Source organism: Rhincodon typus, chromosome 7 (assembly GCF_021869965.1).
Source record: "Rhincodon typus isolate 14 chromosome 7, sRhiTyp1.1, whole genome shotgun sequence".
In the NCBI taxonomy this organism is placed as follows: Eukaryota; Metazoa; Chordata; class Chondrichthyes; order Orectolobiformes; family Rhincodontidae; genus Rhincodon; species Rhincodon typus.
In genome coordinates this window covers 91,362,806-91,388,224 of record NC_063338.1, presented here as the reverse complement: position 1 = coordinate 91,388,224, position 25,419 = coordinate 91,362,806, and the positions used below count along the sequence as shown (strand labels likewise).

General features: G+C 44.0%; 1 protein-coding gene across 1 annotated transcript in view; it reads left to right on the top strand.

Moving 5' to 3' along the window:
• LOC109912647 (cytochrome P450 27C1) overlaps window positions 1–25,419 on the top strand; it is a 40,175-nt gene that overhangs the window by 3,433 nt on the left and 11,323 nt on the right. The window contains exons 2-7 of the mRNA XM_020512075.2: window positions 793–983; window positions 9,035–9,234; window positions 14,023–14,232; window positions 17,417–17,580; window positions 20,150–20,316; window positions 22,484–22,562. Of these exons, the coding sequence (XP_020367664.2) occupies window positions 793–983; window positions 9,035–9,234; window positions 14,023–14,232; window positions 17,417–17,580; window positions 20,150–20,316; window positions 22,484–22,562 (1,011 nt within the window). The remainder of the gene's footprint in view (window positions 1–792; window positions 984–9,034; window positions 9,235–14,022; window positions 14,233–17,416; window positions 17,581–20,149; window positions 20,317–22,483; window positions 22,563–25,419) is intronic.

Here is a 25,419-nt window from a genome sequence, read left to right as displayed (position 1 = left end):
AGTTTGACTTCCGACTTGGTCCACCCGAGTTCAACACCAGCACCTCCACATTTTTGTTTCTGGGAGCAAGGAATGAAGTTAGAGATTTAGCTAACCTGTTTTGTGCTGGCATTTATGCTGGAGCTTACATTGCAACTCACTATGTTGATTTTCTTGAGAGTCTCCCCTGGTGACAGTTTTGAGTATAACCAGCATTTTTACATTAAAAATGAAACTGGCCCAAGGTGCGAATTACCTGGAAACCAAAGGTACACAATATTTAACTAGTCAGCAGCAAAGGAATTCCAGGCAGAATATAGCAACAACTTGTATTGATGTCACATGGGGAAACTTAGTAAGGAGGTCCCATTTGACACAAAGCGACACAGAGATATTTGAATAGATAGCCAGAATCAAAGAGGCAAGTTTTAGGTCACTTCTTAAAGGAGTTGAGAGGTTTACGGAGGGAATTCCAAAACCTAGGACCTAAGTGGCTAAAAGCCAATAGTGAGACAATGAAAATTGAGTGCATGCAAGAGAGATAGAATAGGAGGAGCACCAAGAACTTGAATGACAGAGCTGGAGGAGGTCACAGAAAAACAGAGGGGTGAAACCACGGAGAGATTTGAAAATGAGAATGTTACAATTCTGGTTTTAGAATTGAAGAACCAATGTAGCTAAACAAGTTCATGGACGATATACTAATATAACCTGGTGCAGAAATACAGCATGGAATCAGCTTCAGTTTACAGATTGGCACAGTTGGGGGTTCTTACTAACATTCCAATGAACAGATCCTGTCTTCAATTATAGCTCCAACACACAAAGCAATATGGCAAGATCTTCAAGTCGCACTTTGGACCTCAGTTTGTCGTCTCTATCGCTGACCGGAACATGGTGGCTCAGGTGTTGAGGGCAGAGAGCAGAGCCCCTCAAAGGGCCAACATGGAGTCGTGGCAGGAGTACAGACAGTTACGGGGAAGGGCGACAGGATTGATATCTGCGTAAGTAGAGCCTGGTAGGTGCCAACTGCTGGCTCGGTCCAAGTAGAGTCACAAAGGATTATGGAGGATTGAGGGAGAACACATTGAAGTTAAGCAGTTCAGGGAAAGATGGCTCACACAACACTGGGGTCATGCAGTGCTCAGGACTAACATCTTGCTTTTATCTGCAAGTTTCTCTCCTTGCTCCTTCTCAGACAGAGGTTCCATTATTGGATGGACATTCATCAAAGAACAAGTACAGTCTTCGTTTCAATGGGCTACTTGTCTGAGAGCTGGAAGCATTACTGAAGTCCCAGTGTTGACCAACACCTGGATGCCTTCAAGATGAATCATTAGTTCAGAATGAAGCCTTTTGCTTATACCCCTCGATTCCCTCACTGATTAAAAACCATCACTCAACTTTGAATAGAGTTAATGACCGAAGTCTTCTAAGGTAAACAATTCCACAGGTTCATTACTCTCAGAAGAAATTCCTCCTCATTTCTGTCTTAAGTGGGTGACCCCTTATTCTGAGATGATGCCCTTTGGTCCTAGACTCTCCCACAAGGAGAAACGACCTCTCCACACCTACCCTGTCAAGTCCACCAAAAATCTTAAAGCAGAAACAGAAATTGCTGGAGAATCTCAGCAGGTCACCATCCGTCGAGAGAAAACAGAGCTAATGTTTTGAGTCCAATGACCCTTCTTCGGAACAAAATCTAAGAACGTTGTATGTTTCAATCAGGTCACTTCTTACTCTTCTAAATTCCATGAATACAGGCCAATCTACACAGCCTCTCCTCATAAGACAGTCCTTCCATACAAGGTATCAGCCTAGTGAACCATCTCTGGACTGCCTCCAATGCTCCAATTCCTTAGATGAGGGCCCCCAAACTATTCACAGTTTTCCAGTTGTGGTCTGACTAGTGCCTTGTTTAGTTTTAGCAAAACCTCCCTACTTTCATACTCCATCCCATTTGAAATAAAAGCCAACATTCCACTAGCCTTCCCTGGCACCCACTAAACCTGGATGCTAGCTTCTTGTAATTCGTGGACAAGGACTCCCGGATTCCTCTGCCCTATAGCATTCTGCATTTGAAGTTAAAGAGTCATCTCTTTCCAGTCCCAGACCCTCCTCCATTACATCAATCAGCCCATTACAAACCTCAAAAAAAAAATTTCAGCCACGTGCAGCGTTACCCAAGAAAAGGAGGACCATTTAACCCATTCGGTAAGATCCAGGTTGATCTGTGATTTAACTTCTTTTCACTTGTTTCTTTCATGGGATACTTTGCCTGTCCAAAATTACCCTCCAGCAGAGTGGCTTGCTGGTCTCTTTTAGAGTCAGCCACATTGCTCTGGGGTAGGTAATGGCCTAGTGGTACTATTGCTTGGCTGTTAATCTTGTGACCCAGGTAATACTCTGGCAGCCCAGGTTCAAATCCCCCTATGACAGATGGTTGGAATTTGAATTAAAGAAAAAATCATCTGATTAAGAGTCTAATGATGTTTGGGGAAAAAACCTATCTGGTTCACTAATGCCCTTTAGGGAAGAGAATCTGCCATCCTTACCTGGTCTGGCCTACAACATAGAGCAGTACAGGCCCTTCAGCCCACAATGTTGTGCTGACCTATTATCCTACTAAGATCAATCTACCCTACATTTTACTATCCTCCATGTGCCTATCCAAGAGTTGCTTAAAAATCTATATTATCTGACTCCACTACCATTGCAGGCAGCACATTCCACACGCCCACCACTCTCTCTATATGTGACTCCAGACCCACAGCAGTGTGGTTTGCTCTTAACTAGCCTCTAGGCAATTAGAGATGGGTGATAAATACTGCAATGCCCCTATCCCATGAATGAATTTTTTAAAATGCTAGGCCAGGTAAGATTGGAAGATTGATGCTTGTGAGATGAGTTTCCAATTCCACCAATGAGATTCAAATCCCCAAAGCTGCAGGGATGTAATTTGAACGCACATTCCTGGAGGGGTAAATCAGGCCTCTGATTTACCAGCACAGTAACAGCACAATTATACTACCATCTCACTCACACATAGATGTTTACACCATATCTCTGAACACCCTTTGGTTAATCAGAGAAAATGAATAACGAAACAAAAATTACTGGAAAATCTCAGCAGGTCTGACAGCATCTGTGGAGAGAAAACAGAGTTAACATTTCAGGTCCAGTGACCTTTCTTCAGAATGTTCTAAATGTTCTGTTCTAAGGAAGGGTCACTGGACTGAAAATGTTAACTCTGCCTTCTCTCCACAGATGCTGCCGAACCTGCTGAGATTTTCCAGCAATTTCTGTTTTTGTTTCAGATTTTCAGCATCCTCAGTTCCTTTGGCCTTTTGTCAAGAGGAAATTAATCTCTGATTTTAAATTAGCATCAACTACCATTCACAGAATTCCAACATTTTTGCAAGTTGAAGTGTTTTCTAATTTTATTTCTTCAAGGACTAGTGCAAAGTTTGATGCTTAAATCCTCAGTCTTACATTTCCCCAAAAGGAGAGAGTTTCCCTTGAGAAAGTTTTGAACTGCGCTGCTCTCTCATTGATTGGAGTGTGAGTCTAGATTTCCTTTTCACACTAGTCTCTGCAATGGGCCTTCAAATTGACCATGGAGTGGCACGGTGGCTCAGTGGTTAGCACTGCTGCCTCACAGCGCCAGGGACTTGGGTTTGATTCCACCCTCGGGTGACTGTGTGGAGTTTGCACATTCTCCCCGTGTCTGCGTGGGTTTCCTCCAGGTGCTCTGGATTCCTCCCACAGTGCAGAGATGTGCAGGTTAGGGTGGATAAGCCATGCTAAATTGCCCATAGTGTTCAGGAATGTGCAGGCTGGGTCGATTAGCTATTGGAAATGCGGGGTTAGGGATTGGGTAGGTCTGAGTGGGATACTTTTTGGAGGGTCGGTATAAACTCAATGGGCCAAATGGCCTGCTTCCACACTGTAGGGATTGTCTGAAACCTACAGTCTTCTAGGGGTGAGTGGCGAGAGTAAAACCCAGTGTGTCACCATTCTAGAAGATAGTCAAGTGCTTCACGAGGAATAGGACTTAAGACCAATTGCAACTATCCATGAAGCATTTTATTTGCTAGGACTGAGCATGTGATCCTAAGGCAAAGCCCAGAGTTATTCCTGGAATACATGGGAAGGAGCAACAGTAACTCATGCCAAAGGGAGCTAAAACTTTTGGTGCCTTTTGAGTAAGAAACAAGGCAAAAAAAGACTAGTCATGTAAACACAGTGGCTACAAGAGCAGGTCAGAGGTAAGGAGTCCTGCAGTGAATAACTCACCTCCTGATGCTGCAGAGTCTGTCCATCGTCTACAAGGCACAAGTCAGGAGTGTGATGGAATACTCCCCACTTGCCTGGTTGGGTGCAGCTCCAACAACACTCAGGAAATTTGCCAACATCCAGGGCAAAGCAGCCCGCTTGATTCGTACCACATCCACAAATATCCACTCCCTCCACCACTAATGCTCAGTAGTAGCAGTGTGTACTTCAGAAATTCACCAAGGCTCCTTAGACAGCACCTTTCTAACCCATGACCACTTCCATCTAGAAGGACAATTGCAGCAGATACATGAGAACATCATTCATACTCTTACAACCTTGGTTTCTTTACAACATCCATTATCACTCTTGCTGACTTTTGTATGACAAAAGTTTTGTGACTGAATTTCCCCTGCCCTCCACCCTTTCATAGATCACCCCTTTTATTTTTCCAGACCCCTCCTACTTGTTTAAAAGGATGAAAATCACATAAAGGCCATGCATGTGCAAAGATAAAGGCGATATCACTTGTAAGCGATGGAAAGCCCTGTTTGAGGTTAGCGAAGGACAAGTAGTTTATTATTCAGGGTCTGAACCTATGCTATATTTTTTTGAAGTCTCCTCGCCCAGAGCTTTTAGATTTAGGAGTCGAACTGACTTCATCCCTATAATTGCAGCACCATATTAAGCATGCGCCAGCCACAGCCTCAATGCACACACTCCATTTGTAAGCCACCATTCAGCCTGTGCAGGCTGCTCCTGTGGTGAAGATAGGGCACATTCACTTTCCTCAAGAATGCTGGGTGCAGGCAGCATGGGGAATGGGTCATCCTTTTTAGAACCTGAAATAAAGGTGGGGGTGGTCTGCAAGTTGCAATGGAGCTGACATCACTGCACAAGGAAGGTGCTGATGTCAGCAGCAAATGCATGGTTGCTTCCTGAAAACTGTCACAGCCTAATGATGTCACCAGCCCTAGACGTGCATGTGCCTGTGGTTATTTTACTGTTCAATAATAACTTCATCTTAAAGGCACACACATTTTCACCTTTCTTCAGTTCTGACAAAAGCCAGATAATGTTAAGCCTGTTTCTCTGTCCACAGATGCTGCCTGGACCTGTTGAATCTCTCCAGGAGACTGTACAGTTCTCAAGCGGAAAATGAAGAGCTGAGCTTCACTGGAGCACTGTAGTAACCCTGAGACAGAGATGTTGGTCAGGGAACAAAGCAGTTTATTGAAGTGACAGGCAACTAGAAGCTCAGGGTGTTTTTTTGCGGACAGAATGTAGGTGTTCTGCGAAGGCTTCTGGACTCAGTATAGAGTTCAACAACTTTAGGGTTTGAGCTCTCCCATGTCCTTAACCCCTTATTGGAGGCCTTGTTGTCACATCGTCTGCTATTACACACAACCCATTATTAGACACTAACAGTCCCCATTAATAGCTATTCACCTTCATCGCCTGACCGTTATCCACTCCTTTGTCTAATTGTTCTTCCCTCTCTTTGGGCTCTATCCCCACCTATTGTTTATTTCCTTACAACTTCTCCCACCCTATCTTCTGCCAACAAAAACACATTTTCCCTGCTGCCAGTCCTGCTGAACTTTTCCAGCGATTTCTGTTTTTGTTTCTGATTTCCAGCATCCACATTTCTTTCAGTTTTTATTCCCTGTTCCAGTCCTACTATGGCTCACACCCTCAACTCTTTCTCCAGTACATCGATGACATCATTAGTGCTGTTCCCTCTCTGGTTGGGAATTGAAAAAATTCATTAATTTTGTTTCCAATTTACAGTCTGCACTATCCTTCACTTGCTTCATCTCTGATTCCTCTCTTCCCTTCCTCAACATCTGTTTCACTAATATCCACCACAAAGCCACCAACTTCCACAGTTACCTCAATTGTACATCTTCACACCCTGCTTCCTGTAAGGACTCGATTCCTTTCTCCCAGTTTCTCTGTCTCCGTCACATCTGTTCTGATGATACCAATTTCGATAAGGTGACCTCCGAATTGTCCACATTCTTCCTTGACCAACAATTTCTCACCGCCATGATTGACAGAGGCCTTAACCGTGTCTGACCCATCGACTGCACTGACCCCCTCTTTTCCCTCCCGCAACACCGATAGGGTTCCCCCTTGTCCACACCTACCATCCACATCCACAGGATCATTAGCCACCATTTCCACCACCTCCAGCGGGATGCCACCACTAGACACATCTTCCACCCCCCTCTCTTGTCAGCCTTCTGCAGGGATCGTTCCCTTCAGGACACTGAGGTCCGCTCCTCCTTCACTCCCAACACCCCCCACAGCCCCATGGCACCTTCCAGTGCAACTGCAGAAGGTGTAACACCTACCCATTTACTTCCTCCTCCCTCTGTATCCAAGGGCTCAAACACACCTTCCAGGTGAAGCAACACTTCGCACAATCTAATCTGCTGCATTCGCTGCTCACAATGTGGTCTCCTCTACATTGGGGAAATAAAGTGTAGACTGGGTGACCGCAGAGGAGAACACCTATGTTCAGCCCGCAAAAAAGACTCTGAGCTCCCTGTTGCCTTCTACTTTAACACACCACCCTGTTCCCTGGCCAACATCTGTGTCTTAGGCTTGCTGCAGTGAAGCTCAGTGCAAGCTGGAACAGCAGCACCTTATTTTTCACTTGGGAACCCGACAGCCTTCTGCATCAACATCACATTCAATAACTTTGGGGTCTGAGTGCCTTCTCCCATGTACTTTACCCACCCCTATACCTTGCCATTACATGGGTTGCTACCGTAAACAACCCATTGTCTATCACTAATGGTCCCTTTTAGCAGCTATTCATTTTCCCAGGCTGACCTTTACCCACTCCTTTGTCTGCCCAACTGCTTTTCTATCTCTCTGGGCTCCGTCTCCACCTATTATTTACCCCACCCCACCACCACATCTTCAGTATATATACCAACCTTTTTCTAGCTACAGGCAGTTCTGAAGAAGGGTCACTGGACCTGAAATGTTAACTCTGCTTTCCCTCCACAGATAATGAGATTTTCCAGCAATTTCTGATTTTGGTTCTGATTTTCAGCATTTGTAGTTCTTTGGTTTTCAGTTCTCAATCATGTCTGGAGAATGCACATATTATGAAGAAAAGTTTCTGTGTATATAGTAAACTAATTTTGAGAGTTTGGGTTTTAAAATAGTGGCATAAGGTTTGGATTACCTTTCTGACTTTTTAGAACAAAATCTAGGTCAGACAGTCATTCTGGAACAATAATCCCATCCGGAATGTTACAGAGCAGGGACTCCATGGAATGTTAGTGGAACGTTGTTTTTCCGATGTGGTTTATGGCAGGTGGGTTTACAGTGAGGGCCTGTTGGCTTGATTATAGTTTGGAATAATCATGGGATCATCTTAGCTTAGAAACCTGAGAGATTAAAAGTTTTTGGACAGGTTGGGGAGTCCTGACAGAGGTTAGAAATAAGACAGTTTTAGTATGGAAAGGCAAAATGCGTCGGTGCAGGATTGGAGGGCCGAAGGACCTGTTCCTGTGCTGTATTGTTCTTTGTTCTTTAAGTACAGTTTCAGTTCTAGAAGAGAGGTACATAGAATGGTTTAGGGGAAGCACAGTTACCTCAGTAGAAAAGATTAGTTTGTGCACCTTCCAAACCAGAAGTGTTTGGTTAGAAATTTGCAGGTTGTAGTGAGCTGACCGACTCTTAAGCTCTCAGCTGTGAGAGTATTCATGTGAGAAGACTTCACAGTTTTGGGAAAGATCTAGGGGGAATTGGTTACATTGAGGAATAATTTTGCTGGCTTGTTTCGCTGTAAAATAACAGTGTTAGGGATTAGGTGAGACTATGTTTTGCTGTGTGTATTAAGATCTTTCAAACTTCATTTTATACACTGATAGCTTTTGTGTAATAAGCTTTTGTTGTTTTGTTCAAAAACCACTGCAGCCACATGCAAGTGACCATGCCAATAACTAAAATAAAGAAAAATATCAATCAAGCCATAAATAAAAACTGAAAGAATTGTGGATGCTGTAAATCAGGAACAAAAACAGAAGTTGCTGGAAAAGCTCAGCAGGTCTGGCAGCATCTGTGCAGGAAAAATCAGAATTAACATTTCGGGTCCGGTGACCCTCCCTCAATAAAGCCATATTTAGTTCTGGGATCTGACTGGTCCTGTAGTACCACCACGTGGGATCATAGCAACGTCCACATCAATCAGCTCAGCATTTAGACTCTTAAAGGACTTGCCAGGGTAGATGTGGAGAAGTTGTTTCCCCTTGCGGGAGAGTCTAGGACAGGAGGGCATTTTCTCAAAGTCAGCGATCACACATTTAAGGCAGTGTTGAGGAGGAATTTCTTCTCTGAGGGTTAGTGAGTCTGCGGAATTCTTATCGCAGAGGGCTGTCGAGGCTGGGTCATTCAGTGTATTTGAGGCTGAGATAGAGAGATTTTTAATCAGAAAGGAAATCAAGAGAAAAGACAGGAAAATAGAGTTGAGGGTTATCAAATCAGCCGTAGTTTCATTGAATGGCTCAACACACTTGATGGGCTGAATGGCCTCCTTCTGCTCTTACATCTTATGTTCCTGTGGTTATTAAGAGATGGGGTGAGATGCCATTGTTGGTATCGGAAAGGGAAGGGTTTGATAGGCCTCTCTGAGTCTTAGAGATCTACAGTACAAAACAGTCACTTTGACCGACCACATCCGCGTCATTCAGAAACAAACACCGAATGATTGTAGTTCTAGTGCTAATTTCCTGCTGTTACGTGCTGGTTATGGTTTCAGAGAAGGAGAGCAGTGGCTCAAGATGAGGAACGTGCTGAAACAGCGCATCATGAAGCCCAAGGACGTAGCCATGTTTTCAGAAGGAGTGACTGATGTCATCGCAGATTTGATCAAAAGGATGAAGTACATGAAGGCTCAGGAAGGTGCCTCAGAGACTATAACTGATGTGAACAACTTGTTCTTTAAGTTCGCAATGGAAAGTAAGAGCCTATTCCTTTAGCCTTTGGAAAGAGTTACTGGGTTTGGATGATACTATGCTTTAAGAGGTGTATTTTATCCTGGGTTTTTTTTTTGAAGAGAGGTTTTAAGACAGAGCTGTCTGCTGAAAGCCAATAAAGTGTGTTTTGCTTAATGTTGAGTAATTTGACCAATCGAATTGCATCAGGAACACAACGCCTTACACTTACCTTTAAAATAAGAAAAAGTTAGGGTCTAGACTATCTTGTGAATATATTTTGAAGGGGTTTGGTCTGGTCCATAACACGTTAGTCTAGAACGAGAACAAAACATGGAAGATGCTGAAGGTGTGAAACAACAACAAAGTGCTGGAGAAACTCAGCAGGTCTGGCAGCATCTATGGAGAGAGAGAAACAGAGTTAATGTTTGAAGTCTGGAATGACTCTTCTTCAGACAGAAACATAGAGACTAAGAGCAGGATTAGGCCATTCGGCCCTTCAAGCCTGGTCTGCCATTCAATACGATCATGTCTGATCCTCTATCTCAATGCTGTATTGCTCTTTTCGTCTCATACCCCTTGATGCCTTTACAATATAAAAAAAAGTATCTATCTCTTTCTTGAGTTTATTCAGTGACTTAGCCTCCACAGCCTTTCGTGGTAGAGAATTCCACAGGACCACTATCTTCTGAGTGAAGATCAGGTCTACCCCATATCCTGAGGGGGTCCCCTGGTTCCAGACTCCCCAACCAGGGGAAGCATCCTCCCTGCATCTAGTCTGTCCAGCCTCATTAGAATTTTACACATTTCAGTCAGATCCTCTGTCATAGTTCTAAACTGTAATGAATACAGGCCTAGCTGAACCAGTCTCTCCTCATAGAACTGTCCCGCAAGCCCCGGTATCATCCTAGTGAACTGCCTCTGCAACCCCTCTATCGTAAATGTATCCTTTATTAAGTAGGGAAATCAAAACTGCACACAATACTGCGGATGTGATCTCACCAAGGCCCTTGTATAACAGCAGTATGACATTGCTATTTCTGAACTCAAATCCTCTTGCAACGAAAGTCAACATGACATTTGTCTTCCTAATTACTCACTGCTCATACCTGTTTGCTTTCGTTGATTGGCGTACAAAGAAGACCCAGATCCCTTTGTACATTCACATTTCCCAGAATATCTCCATTTAAATAACCCTTTTTTCTAGTTTGAGCGTTGAAGTGTGTAACTCCATATTTAACCACATTGTACTGCATCTGCCATGCGTTTGAACATTAATTCAACCTATCTAACTCACCTTGTAGCCTCCTTGCATCCTCTTCACAACTCACAATATTGTATTGGAAATAAAAAACCAAAAGAACTGTGAATGCTGTAAATCAGGAACAAAAACAAAGTTGCTGGAAAAGCTCAGCAGGTCTGGCAGCATCTGTGGAGGAGAAAACAGAGTTAATGTTTCGGGTCCAGTGACCCTTCCTCAGAACACAATATTGTATTGGAAATATTGCGTTTGGTTCTCTCATCCAAGCCATATATATAAATATCTGAATAGCTGGGGCCCAAGTGCCAATCTTTGTGATACCCCACTAGATACTGCCTGCCAGTGGGAAAAAAAAACATTTATTCCCAATTTCTATTTCCTGTCAGTCAAATGATTCTCAGTCCATATCAATATATTACCCCCAACCTATGTATTTTAACTTATCAAAATCTTCTGAAAATCCAAAAGCACCACATTCACTAGTTCTCCCTTATCTGCTCTACATCCTCAAAAATCTCCAGTAGACTTATTAAGCATGAATTGTTTTCATAAACCTTCACTGGTTTTGTCCAGTCCCATTAGTGCTTTCCAAATATTCTGTTATTATATCATATATATTACCTACTATTGATGTTAGACTAACTGATCTGATTTTCTTTCCCTCACATTTTAGACAGTGGGGTTACATTTGTCACCCTCCAATCTGTAGGAATTGTTCCAGAGTCTATAGTGTTTGGAATTTGGCCACCAATGTATCTAATATTTCCAGGGCTACTTCCTTTACTACTTTGAGATCTGGATTACTAGTCCCTGGGGATTTGTCAGCCTTTAACCACATTAATTGCCCCCATCTCATTTTCTAACTAACACTGATTTCCTTCAATTCCGCCCTTTTTAGTTCCCTCACATTTCTGGGAGATTATCTGTGTCCTCTTTTGCGATGACAGGACCAAAATATGTTTTCAATTATTTACCACTTCTTTGTTCACCATTATATTTTCACCGGCTTCTGACTGTAAGGGACCTATCTTTGTGTTTAATAATCTTTTTCACTTCACATATTTATAGAAGCTTTTGTGATGAGTTTCTATATCCCCTGCAATTTTACTTGCATACTCCTCTTGATCAGACTTTTTGTCCTCTTTTGCTGAATACTAAAATACTCCCAATCCTCAGGCTTGTTGCTTTTTCTGGCAATTTTATATGGCTCCTCCTTGGATCTAAAACTATCCCTAATTTATTTTGTAAGCCACAGTTGAACCACCTTTTCTCCTTTATTTTTCTGCTAGATAGGATTAATTTTCTTTTTATAATTCATGCACATATCTCTGATATATGAGCCATAGCCAGCTCATTTAGTAAGGTTCCCCAATCCATCCTTGCCAATTCATACCTCGTAGTTCACTTTATTTAGGTTTAGGACCCCAGTTTCAGATTCAACACCTTTCCTGCAATTCTATCATATTATGGTCACTGTTCCCCAAGGAACAAGATTCTTAATTAATTCTTTCCTCTTGTACAATACCCTGTCTAGCTAATCTGTTCTTTGCTTTGTTCCTTAACATATTGGTCTAAAACAAACGATCACATGCACACTCCAGGAAATCTTTCCCCATACTACTATTGCTAGTTTGGTTTGTCCAATCTACGTGTAAATTAAAGTCACCAGTGATTACAGTAGTACCATTTTGCATTCTTGGATTTCTCATGTAATGCCTTCCGTTATGCCTCCACTACAATTTGGGAACCTAAGACAATCCCCAATAACATATTCAGTCCCTTGGTGTTTTTTATCCTTACCCATACAGGTTCTGTTTAATGATTTTTTCCGAGCCAATAAATTTCCTCTCAATTGCATTATTTAATCTTTTACTAACATTGCTACCCTACCCCCTCTTCTGTTTCCATCCATCCTTCCGAAATGTCAGTTCCATTCTTCGTCGCACTGCAGCCATGTCTCTGTAATCACAGCTAAATCATAACCGTTTATATCTGTTTACATCAGTAAATAATCATCTTATTGTGAGTGCACCATGCATTAAGACACAGTTCTGAGGAAGGGTTACCAGACCCGAAACGTTAACTCTGATTCTTTCCTTCACAGATGCTGCCAGACCTGCTGAGCTTTTCCAGCAACTTCTGTTTCTTGTTCCTGATTTACAGCATCTCCGGTTCTTTCAGTTTTTTATTTAGTATTTAACTCACTGCCACATCTCTTCCAGACATGCCCACCTTGAAGAAGTTCTGCTCCTCTCTCCGATGGGATTTCCATTCCCATCTTTCTCCTTGCCCACCGACATTAGTTTCACTGTCACTCCTGGTGTTTGACCAGGTATTTGCTAAAACTCGTTTCCAAAGCCATATTACAAGTTCTGAGGAAGGGTCACCGGACCCAAAACGTTAACTCTGTTTTTGCCTTCACAGATGCCTCCAGACCTGCTGAGCATTTCCAGAAACTTCTGTTTATGTTCCAGACCCTTTAGACTTGTCTTTTTAACCTTGCTAGTGGGGAGGCGATGGCCTAGTGATATTATCGCTGGACTGTTAATCCAGAAACCCAGGTAATGTTCTGGGGACTTGGGTTTGAATCCCACCACGGCAGATGATGGAATTTGAATTCAGTAAATATCTGGGATTAAGAACCTAATGATGACCATGAGTTGTCAGGGAAAACCCATCTAATGCCCTTTAGGGAAGGAAACTGCCATCCTCACCTGGTTTGGCCTACATATGACTCCAGGCCCACAGCAATGTTGTTGACTCTTAACTGCCCTCTGGGCAATTAGGGATGGGCAATAAATTACTCCCTCATCCTGTGAATGAGTAAAGGAAAAAAAAAAGTCATCTCAGCTTTGTTCTACACTATTGGTCCCATTTGTTTCTCGCTCTTGTTTTTCTGCTTTGCTTCTTACATTTTTGTCTGTTGTTCCTATTCGTATTTCTCCCCGCTCTGTCTTCCTGCTCAGGTTCCCATCCTCCTACCATTCTGGTCTAACCCCTTCCAGACAGCCTTAGCAAACAGGTAAGAATTAAGCTGATTATACATTCTGGATTAGATTGTGGCGAAAACTGTCAATGAAAAACAGAGAGAAAACCCGCAAGTGTACTTTATTCTACATATTACAAGTGAATTCTTAGAAAGTTGCAGTGCAACAGCAGGCCATTTAGCCCATTGTGACTGTGCTAACTCCATGAAAGAGCTATCCAATTATTCCCACACCCTAGGGTCAATTCGAATTCTAATAGCTAATTCTGGACTCACCCAGACATTTTCTTTACAGGGTTTGATCTTATCGCGAGCTTTGGGTGTATTCAAATCAAGGTCACATTTACCCAGAAGTCAAAACAGAGATCTGATAGGATCCAATGAATGAAACAAGACAAGGTTCTATCTTGGTCTTTTGTAGATAGCTGAAGTGGAGGCTTTAATCTACAATAGACACTGCAGTCCAGGAATCTCTAGCGTGACTCTGCACGGAAGCAATTGTCTCTGTCTTGATACTCTCCACACTTGCGAGGACTCAAGATTCTCGATCTCCTTTCTACCCTCAGGTGTTGCCACTATCCTTTTCGAAACTCGGCTTGGCTGCTTGGAAAACCATGTCCGCCAAGAAACCAGGGACTGTATGGAAGCTCTGGATCTCATGTTCCGCACCTTCAAGGCCACCATGTATGCAGGCGCCATTCCCAAGTGGCTCCGTCCTTTCATCCCCAAACCTTGGAATGAGTTCTGCCGGTCTTGGGATGGGCTTTTCCGATTCAGTGAGTATCATCGCTCCACTCACGATGACACCGAACTGTTTCATGATTTATCGCCCTGTTCCTTCGGGTGTGAAGGTGGATAATACCAAGACCTGGTTCCACCCTACCCTGGAAAGGAGGAGACTTTGAGACTGTTTAAGGGCAACGTCAGAGCTGAGACAGACAGATTTTTTAATCAGTGAGGGAATCGAGAGCTATAGGGAAAAGGCAGGAAATCAGATCAGCCATGATCTCACTGAATGGCAGAACAGACTTGATGGGCAGAATGGTCTGCTTTTGCTCCTATGGCTTAGAGTCTTAACTTCACTGTTCACAATAGGAATGAGAGCAGGAGTTGCCATTCAGTCCTTTCTGCCGTTACCTAACACCTGAAGAAGGAGTGAAGCTCCGAAAGCCTGTGTTTTCAAATAAACCTGTTGGACTATAACCTGGTGTCGTGTAATTTCTGACCTTGTCCAACCCAGTCCAACACCGGCACCTCCGCATCCTGTTCAAATGCAGCAAGTCCTGGATAATGTTCAGGCTTGGGGTGACAAGTGACAAATACCATTCACACCAAAATTACCAGGCAATAAACCTCTCCAACAATCTGACCATTGCCCCTTCATGTTCAGTTGCATTGTCATTATTGGACCCTCCACTATCAATATCCCAACTATTGACTAGAAATTAAACTGAACTCACTACATAAACACAGTGGCTACAGGAACAGGTTAGAGGCTAGGAACACTGCAATGAGAAACTCACCTTCTGATTCCCCAAAGCCTGTCCATCATCTACAAGGCTCAAGTCAGGAGTGTGATGGAATACTCCCCACTTTCCTGGATGGGTGAATCCCCAACAATACTCAAGAAACTTGACAACATCCAGGGCAAAGCAGCCCGCTTGATTTCTACCACATCCACAAATATCCACTTCGTCCACCAATAACGCTCAGTAGTAGCAGTGTGTACCACCTACAAGACACTGCTTTTCAGAGGGTTGGTGTGGATTTAATGGGCAGAATGGCCTGATAGCGGCTCACCAGCACGATCTCCATGGAGATTAGGGTTAGGAAGTAAATGCTGTGACCCAGCCAACAATGCCCACGTCCCATGAATAACTATATATATATTTTTTTTAAGCTTGCTGTCACCTTTCCTGAATGTACTGGCAGCCATGAATAGGTTATCTTTATTCAACTGGTGAGGTGTTTGGTCACTTTTAAGACTGAACGTTTTGATGTTGATGGTTATTTTGGCCAGGCCCAGGAGCAGGTCCACAAAGAAGTCCACTGAAGCTGCCCACACTCCCCTCCCCCACCAAAGATCAGGGCTGACGTGGAACGAAAAGAACAATTTTTCGAATAACCAAGCAGGGACAGCAACCAACATACACACAGTTCACAGATTCCAAGAATAAAACAATTGGGCTGTGAGTCTGAACCACAAGATCTCAGCTGGTTTCTTGCTCAGATATTATACACCTCTGGAGTAGGTGGGACTTGAACTCAGGGTCATCTGGCTCAGAGACAAAATCTCTACTACTGTACCACAAGAACCTTCACAATGCTGCCTATGCCCCTAATAAAAGAGTGTCACCTATTCCCAATCAACTCTGGAGCCTGTGGTACAGTGGCAGTGACCCACAGAGGAGGTTCACTGGGATGATTCTGGAATTGAGAGGGTTGCCTTATGAGGAGAGATTGAATAGACTGGGACTATACTCATTGGAATTTAGAAGAATGAGGGGGGGGATCTTACAGAAACATATAAAATTATGAAGGGAATAGATAAGACAGAAGCAGGGAGGTTGTTTCCACTGGCGGGTGAAACTAGAACAAGGGGGCATAGCCTCAAAATAAAGGGGAGCAGATTTAGGACTGAACTGAGGAGGAACTTCTTCACCCAAAGGGTTGTGAATCTGTGGAATTCCCTGCCCAGTGATGTAGTTGAGGCTTCCTCATTGAATGTTTTTAAGGAAAAGATAGACAGATTTTTGAACAGTAAAGGAATTAAAAGTTATGATGAGCGGACAAGTAAGTGGAGTCCACAAAAAGATCAGCCATGATCTTATTGACTGGTGGAGCAGGCTCAATGGGCCAGAAGGCCTACTCCTGCTCCTAGTTCTTACGTTGTTACCTCAGGGCCAGGAGGCTTGGGTTTGATTCCCACCTGCTCCAGAGGCGTGTATGAACAAGTTGATTAAGAATATCTCAGCAATATTGTGGTTACAGCTGGGACTTTCCTCACTTTAAAAAACTCTGTTTGAGCCTTAAACAGACCAACTATTTAAAGTGTTAATGAAGATCTGTAGCTCAGGTTGTGGCTGGAGTTGTTGGTTGGTTCGCCGAGTTGCTGGTTTTCATGCAAACGTTCATCCCCCTTCTAGGTGACATCTTCAGTGCTGTTTAGCCTCTGTTGAAGCACTGAGCTTTTCCAGCAATTTCTGTTCTGTTGAAGCGCTGTCGTTTTGTTCCTTTCGGAATTTGTGTGGTCCGGTCTGGCATGGGTGGCTGTCTGTTTCTGATTTTGATCTGTAGTTGAATCACAATAGCACACAAACCAAAAGCCACACATGGCTAGTTACGCTCAAAGACAAAAGACCCCAGACACACAATGAGCAGGACAAATGCGATATACAAAATACCATGCAGAGACACTACATAGACAGGCAGGAAACTCGCTACATGAATACCAACTCACAGCATAACAGCATGACCAACTGTCCCTCATTTCTATTCACTCCAGCAAAGAAGGACATCAGTTTAACTGGGACAAAGTAACAGTACTAGGACAAACAGGACAAAGACAAGCACGAGATTTCCTGGAAGCCTGGTTTTTCAATCACTGGTACGATAAACAAACATGTTGAAATGGACCCATCTACATACCACGATGGCACAAAACCAGAAACAAGACTGCCGACCATGACAGACCGGACCATATAAATTCAGAGTGGGACAGAACAATAACACTTCAATGGAGGCTACACTGCCCTGACAGTGTCCCCTAGAAGGGAGACAGAACGTTTGCATGGAAACCAGTTAGCTTGGTGAACCAACTAACAACTCAGACCAGTCATTTTTAACTCTGCCAGTGTTGACTGAAAATTAATTCCTGTTAATTTATTTTACTTGCTACATTCCCTTCACTCACTTCCTCGTTTTTATTTCTCCGCACCCACCCCACCCATATATATCCAGGTGAGATGCACGTTGACCGGAAGATGGTTCAGATCAAGCAGCAGTTGGAGCAGGGGCAGGCTATCCAGGGCGGGTTACTGACCTGCTTGTTGGTCAAAGAGGAGATGACCCTGGAGGAGATTTACGCAAATACGTCAGAGATGCTGCTAGCAGGCGTTGATACGGTAAATCTAACACCACAGTCGTCGTCACCTCTCTCTGAGGTTAGGGACCCTCTGGGAGAAACTGGACGTGTGACCCGCTCCCTCTCTCTCTAAATCTGGAGACACAAGTAGGATTCGCAAATCAAAGTCATTCCTTGACAAATTGCTTCTCTGATCTAGCCCCTAGTACAACGCTCCATTTTGAAGATTGCACATAAGTTGAGTGAATCATATTAAGGGATTAGTAATCAGTAAACAAGTATCCTTTTTATTCATTCATGGGATGTGGGTGTAGGGATTGTAACAAGGTAGACCTCATAGAATATGAGTTACCTGATTGGGGCTGTTATTCTGGTCCAATCAGGGAGCCCTGGCTAACAGATAAGAACAGGAGTGTCACAGGTTCTGTTCAATCTGAGAGCTGGCTCTGAGGGAGCTGGATCAGTGTCAAGTACTATGTGTGTGTAAATAAAAGGTGACAGGATACCAGCCTGAATGGAGTTATTTCAATGGGTGTCACTGGTTAGGCCAGCATTTATTGCCCAGAGGACAGCTAAGAGTCAAACACATTGCTGTGGGTCTGAGGAAGGGTCACCGGACCCGAAATGTTAACTCTGATTTTTTTCTTTCACAGATGCTGCCAGACCCGCTGAGCTTTTCCAGCAACTTCTGTTTTTGTATATTGCTGTGGGTCTGGAGTCACATGTAGGTCAGACCGGGTAAGGATGGCAGTTTCCTTCCCTAAAGGACATTAGGGAACTAGATAGGTTTTCCCTGACAATCAACAATGGATTCACAGTCATCATTAGAGTATTATTTCCACATTTTTATTCTACTTTAGAATAGTAATTTAACGTCACTTGTATGTATGAATTCAAATTTCACCATCAGCCATGGTAGGATTTGAAGCCTAATCTCCAGAACATTACCCAGGTCTCTGAATTAACAATCCAGCCACAGTACCACTCAGTCAAATATGACTTCTCATACTCTGAATCAATTTATAACATACACATTAGGAGCATGAATACCTTGCTGTGGCATTCAGTAAGATCATGACTGATCTGATTACTCCAAATTCCCACTTAACTCTAAAAACTTTTCACCCCCTTGTTTAAGCATAATCTGTTCTCCTCTATCTTAAAATATTCAAACATCTACTTTCATTGCCTTATGAGAAAGACAGCTACACAGACCCTCTGTGGGAGAGAATTTTGCTCATTTCTGTCTTAACTTCATTTGAGACAGTTACCTCTAGTTCTAGATTCTCCCCAAAGTGGAGACATCCTTTTCAATTCTGCCCTGCCAACCACAATGTTTTAGGTGAGGTCTCCTTGTGGATTGTGAGGTAAATGCTGAAATGTGTGGGTTAAAAAGATGCCAATTGATCCCTGTCCTGCGTAAGTAGCAGCTGTATGCAGTGAGGAAGACTCTGCAATGTAAGGTACACTATAGTGCGTCAGTAAACCCTGCAAATGGAATTGGCGTATAAACCTTATCTTCCACCATTTGGAGGGGAGATGAACATAGAAACATAGAAAATAGGTGTAGGAGTAGGCTATTCAGCCCTTCGAGCCTGCAGTACCATTCAATAAGATCGTGACTGATCATTGCAATTTCAGTATCCCATTCCCACTTTGTGTCCCTGCCCCTTGACCCCTTGACCCCTTTAGCTGCAAGGGCCATGTCCAGCTCCCTCTTGAATATATCTAATCAACTGGCCCCAACAGCTTCCGGTGGGAGAGAAATTCTTCCTCATTTCAGTCTTGAATGGCCTACCTCTTATTCTTAGACTGCGACCTCTAGTTCTGAACTCCCCCAACTTCGGGAACATTCTTCCCGCATCCAGCCTGTCCAGTCCCATCAGGATTTTATATGTTTCTATGAGATCCCGCCTCATTCTTCTAAATGCCAATGAGTACAAGCCTAGTTGGTCCATTGTGAAGTGAGAACATTGATATAGATGGAGAAAACTCAAGGCCTTACTCCAAGATAAGTTGGAACACCAGGAATACTATCTCGCAAATGCCACTCAGGAAAGGTAATGGACCATTGGGAAAGATGGCCAAACTTTTTGCAAATCAAACTAAGCATGGAAGAGTGTAAGAGCTGGGAGTAGGTCATATTGGTCCCATATTCAACAAGGTCATGGCTGATCTGGCCTAGGAGTCACCTCCTAGCCCTCAACTCTTCGATGCTTTTTAAAAAATCGACATACCTCCTCCTTAAATACATTTGATGTATTTACTAACTGGGGAAAGATCACTCCAGGATATCCTGTGTGCTAGAGATGGTGAGATAGTTTGGGGGGAGTCAGTAGATGTATGTAATTCTCCAATAAAAGAGATAGTCTCCAATAAATTCACATGGAAGACAAACAAGAGTTCACTTATCTGGTCTGCAGCCTTCCCTCAGAACCGCTGAGTGTTTTTAGCATTTTTCTTTTTGTTTCTAATTTCAGCATTCCGACAATTTGCAGATTTTTTTTTCTTTGTCCACTAATTTTAGGATGGGTTTTCAGGATGGCAGGGGAGGGGCTGGAGGATTTGCTGCTTTGAAGTTAATCGGTCCTCTTATGGTTAAAATTCAGACTTCCTTCACGTTATCGTGGTGCACGTACCTTCTGGCCAGGTATCCTGCTGTTCAAAGGCTGGTGTATGAAGAGATTGTTCAGAACCTTGGATCCGATGTGACCCCAACAGCTCAGGATCTATCCAAATTACCTCTGGTCCGAGGAGTCCTCAAGGAAACCTTGAGGTAAAGTGCTTATCCTGATCTAACTCTTCCCGGTTGATTTTTGGATGAAATGTCTCGCCTGTGGCAGAAGTGAGTGGGTTACAGTGCTATGCCCGTTAGTTATAATGAGAGATTGGATAGACTAGTGTTGTTTTCCCTGGTGCAGAGGAGATTGAGAGGGGCCTTGATTGAGATGTATAAATGATGAGTAGAGAGGAAGGAACTTTTCCACTTGGTTGAAGGAGCAATGACTGGGGGCATAGATTTAAGGTAAGGGGCAGAAGGTTTAAAGGGGACGTGAGGAAAATTGTTTTCGCCCAGAAGGTGATAGGAATCTGGAATTCACTGCCTGTAAGGGTGGTTAAGGGTAAAAACCCTCATAACTTTTAGGAAGTATTGTGATGTGCACTTGCAAGGCTGTGGGCCAAGTGCTGGGAAATGGGATTTAAATAGTCAGATGCTTGTTTTTTGACTGGCACAGACTCAGTGGGCTGAAGGGCCTTTAACTGTGCTGCAGACGTCTTCAATTCCATGCTCTATGATGCAGTAATGAAGTTGGGCTGCATTGCTGCCGCTGCCCTTTCATCACTGAGGGAGATTAAACTGAGACACAGCAAGATTAGGAAAGGGCGTGCAAAGATCCCATTGGCTATCTTTGTAGGAAGGTGGGAATGTTTCCCAGTAAACATGTAAGCATTCGCCCTCAATTACATTCCACAAATTGCAGATAATGTGGTTATTCATCTTACGGCCAGGCACAGCCTGTTGAGAGACTGAGGTTGATAAATACTTTGTTGTAACTGAAGGTATTTTGTGCAGCCTTGATGTATAGATGCAAGCAAACACTCCCATCGCCTGTATTGACATATTAAAACAAATAGACACATTCACTCAATCCTTTCCAAATTCTCATCTGTTCCAGATGTTTTTAATAAACCTGTTCAGCTATGTTATGACACACCTCTAGTGCAGGTGGGATTTGAATCCATACCTTGTAACACTACTGCTGTGCCACAAGAGCCCCTTTGTCTGTTCCACTAGCAGTGGAAGGCAGTTGCAATCACTAGCATTAAGCTGCACTGGTCACATCATGAATAGAGTTCTGAGCCCCATGGGTCAACCTTTAAGTTGACTCATAGGGACAAATGGTGCAGCAGTATTGAGGGGGGCTGGGTAGCTCAGTTGGCTGGATAACTGGTTAGCAATGCAGAGCAATGCTTGTCACTCAATTCCCACAGCCACCTCAGATTAGTTGAAGCTCTCCCCACATCTGGGTTGTGGTGACCCTCAGGTTAAACCATCACCAGTCAAGTCTTTCTCAAATGAGAGAGCAGCCCTGGAGGGGAGAGGTATATCCAACAGAGATCTTCCCACTGCTTTGCTTACCTTAGTGCTGTAATCTAACCCTCTGTTGGCAGTATAGAGTCAGACAACACAGAAACAAGACCCTTTGTTCCAACTCATCCATGCTGACCATTATCCCAAACTAGACTAGTCTCACCTGCCTGTACTTGGCCCATATGCCTCCAAGCATTTCTTATTCATGTACTTATCTAAATATCTTTTAAATGTTGCAACTATACCACATCCACCACTCTGGAAGTTCATTCCACGTACGAAACACCCTCTGTGTGAAAATATAGTCCCTCAGGTCCCTTTTAAATCTTTCTCCTCTCAACTTAAAAATATGCCCCTTGGTTTTGAACCCCACCCCCCTACCCTAGGGAAAAGGTACAGGCAGATCATAGTAAGCAAAGCCAGACAGAACACAGGGTGGAAAAAATCTTAGGCATACAGGTTACATCTCACAGGGCATGCGCTAGGCAAAAAAGAACATTATTAGTAATTTTTACAGATTTAGAATTTAAGTTTAAAAGTGTAGAACAGTTATAGGAAATGTCTGAATTAGATCTGCTGTAGGCAGGTCGCAAGGAGTCATGCAGTGAATGTGCCGTCTTGAATCATTGCAGGATGAGCTTATTGGGTGTGGTTGGCTATTGAAACATGAAGCGTATAAATTGAGTGGGGTGGGGGTACAAGGACAGCACCCACTGGAAATTGGCCAAGTGTGTGACAGCTTGTTCTGGGAAACTGGTTGATGTTGAATAACTCAGTCGTGGCGGGGTAGGGAATGGAGGGAGGCTTTCCCTGTAAACTGAAAAGAATTCCCATTTGCTTTCCACCACAGGCTGTTCCCTGTCCTTCCCGGGAATGGTCGGGTCACCCAGGAGGACATGATTGTCGGTGGATACTTCATTCCAAGCGGGGTGAGCCAAACGTTTATTCTTTGAATTATTACTCGTGCTGTGGAAATTAATAACTTCCTAAAGTTAATCTCTGTTATGAAGAATGTGTTGTAAAACAGCTCTGCTTTTGTTAAATCACCATCAAAGAATCTCGGATTATAACATGAGGCCACTCCGTACATCATATCTGTGCTGGCACATTCAACGAGCAGTTGTAAAAACCGAAAGAACTGAAGATGCTGTAAATCAGAAACAAAAACACAGATTGCTGGAAAAGCTCAGCAGGTCTGGCAGCATCTGTGGAGTGAAAGCAGGGTTCATGTTTCGGGTCCAGTGACCCTTCCTCAGAACTGATGGTAGCTAGGAAAAGGTTAGTTTTTATGCAGAAGATAGGATGAAGAGGAGGGGTTGGGGGCTATAATGAGTAAACGATAGGTGGACTTATAGCCCAAAGAGAGAAAAGAACAGTTGGACAGATAAAGGAGTGGATAACAATCAGCCTGTGAGAATGAATAGACATTAATGGAGACTGTTGGTGGCCGGCAATGGGTTATGTGTAATAGCAGACCATGTGACAACAAGGCCTGGTGTGTGGGGTAAGGACATGGGAGAAGATGCCTCAAGCCCTAAAATTGTTTAAATTGATATTGAGTCCAGAAGGCCGTCAAGTTCCCAAGCGGAAAATGAGGTGCTGTTCTTCCAACTTACGCTGAGCTTCGCTGGAGCACTGCAGCAAACCTGAGACAGAGATGTTGGCCAGGGAACAGGGTGTTATGTTGAAGTGGCAGGCAACTGGAAGCTCAGGGTCTTTTTTGCGAGCAGAACGTAAATGTTCTGCGAAGCGGTCACCCAGTCTACGCTTCGTTTCCCCAATGTAGAGGAGACCACATTGTGAGCAGCGAATGTAGTAGACTAGATTCTGGGAAGTGCAGGTGAAGTGTTGCTTCACCTGAATGGTATGTTTTGGCCCTTGGATGCTGGGGAGGGAGGAGGTAAATGGGCAGGTGTTACACCTTCGCTGGTCAAAGGGGAAGGTGCCGTAGGGTTGTGGGGGATTGTTGGGAGCGAAGGAAGAGTTGACCAGGATGTCCCGGAGGGAACGGCCCCTGCGAAATACCGACAAGGGAGGGAAGAGGAATATGTGTCTGATGATGGCTTCCCACTGGAGATGGAGGAAATGGCAGCTAATGATCCTTTGATTGTGGATGCTGGTGGGAAGGTAGATGAGGACAAGGGGGTCCCTATCGCTTTTGCGGGAGAGAAGAGAGGAGGTGAGGGCAGAAGTGTGGGAGATGGGTCAGACCCGGTTGAGGGCCCTGTCGACAACGAAGCTGGGGAATCCTCAGTTGAGGAAGAAGATGGACATTTTGGAGGCTCCCTTGTCGAAGTTGGCCTCATTAGGACAGAGATTATAGAGACAGAGGAAGTGGAAGAATGGATAGAGTCTTTACAGGAAGTAGAGTGTGAGGATGTATAGTCCAGCTAACTGTGGTAATCGGTGAGTTTATAGTGGGTATGGGTGGCCAGCCTATCCCCAGAAATGGAAACAGAGATGTCAAGGAAGGGAAGGAAAGAGTTGGAGAGGGACCAAGTGAAAAGTGGAAGCAATATTGATAAACTTTTCCAATTCCAGACAAGAGAGGGATTCAGCACCTGTGATATCATAGAATCCATCCAGTGTGGAAGGAGGCCATTCAACCCATGCCAGCCCTCCAAAGAGCATTCCACCCTGTCCCTGTCCCTGTCTTTCCCATAGCCAATCCACTAGCCTGCGTATCCCAGGACTCTATGGGCAATTTAGCATGACCAATCCACCTAACAGGCACATCTATGGACTGTGGAAGGAAATCCACACAGACACGGGGAGAATGTGCAAACTTCACACAGACAGTCACCCAAGGCTGGAATTGAACCCAGGGTAACTGGCACTGTGAGGCAGCAGTGCTAACCACTGAGCCACCATGCCACCCCCATTGATATACTGGAGAACACTTGATGATTTGTCAAACGTCAAGAATCTATTCACTATGTTGTCAGGACGACAGAAGTTAGATCTGATAAATGCTGACCTGCGATTTACAAACAAAAAGTAGGAGTAGGCCTTTCAGCCCCTTCAAGCCTGCTCCACAGCTCAATAAGATCAAGATGGATCTGTTTGTGGCTTAAATTACAGCTTCCCATCCACGCCCCAATGGCAATCACTCTCGATTCCCCTCCCTATCGAGAATCCATCCACCGCAACTTCAAAAATATTCAGTGAAGCCCCCCTCCCCCGCCCCCACCTCCTCATGAAGCAGACAGTTCCAAAGTCACACAGAACTCCGAGAAAAAAGAAATCCTCTTTTCTCTGTCCTGAAAAGACAGCCCCCTAATTATGAAACCCCACCACCTAGTTCACAACTGACGCACAAGAGAAATCATCCTTTCCACAGCCTTCTTGCCAAGGCTATTTTGGATCTTCATCATTCAATCAATTCACCCCCCATTCTTCTAAACTCCTGCAGAAACAAGCCCATTCTTCCCTCACAAGATAACCCACTCATTGCGGGTCTTAATCTAGTAAACCTCCTCTCAGCCACCTCCAACACCTTCCCTAATGAGGGAGACCAAAACTGCACATAGTAGTTAAGATGTGGTCTCAACAATGCCGTATATAACTCATAGAACCCCTACAGTGTGGAAACAGGCCCTTTGGCCCAGTAAGTCCACACCGACCTTTGGAACATCCCACCCGGAGCCATCCCCCTATAACCCACCTAATCTACACAACCCTGAACACCCCTGAACGCTACAGGCAATTTAGCGTGGCCCATCCGCCTAACCTGCACATCTTTGGACTGTGGGAGGAAACCGGAGCACCCAGAAGAAACCCACACAG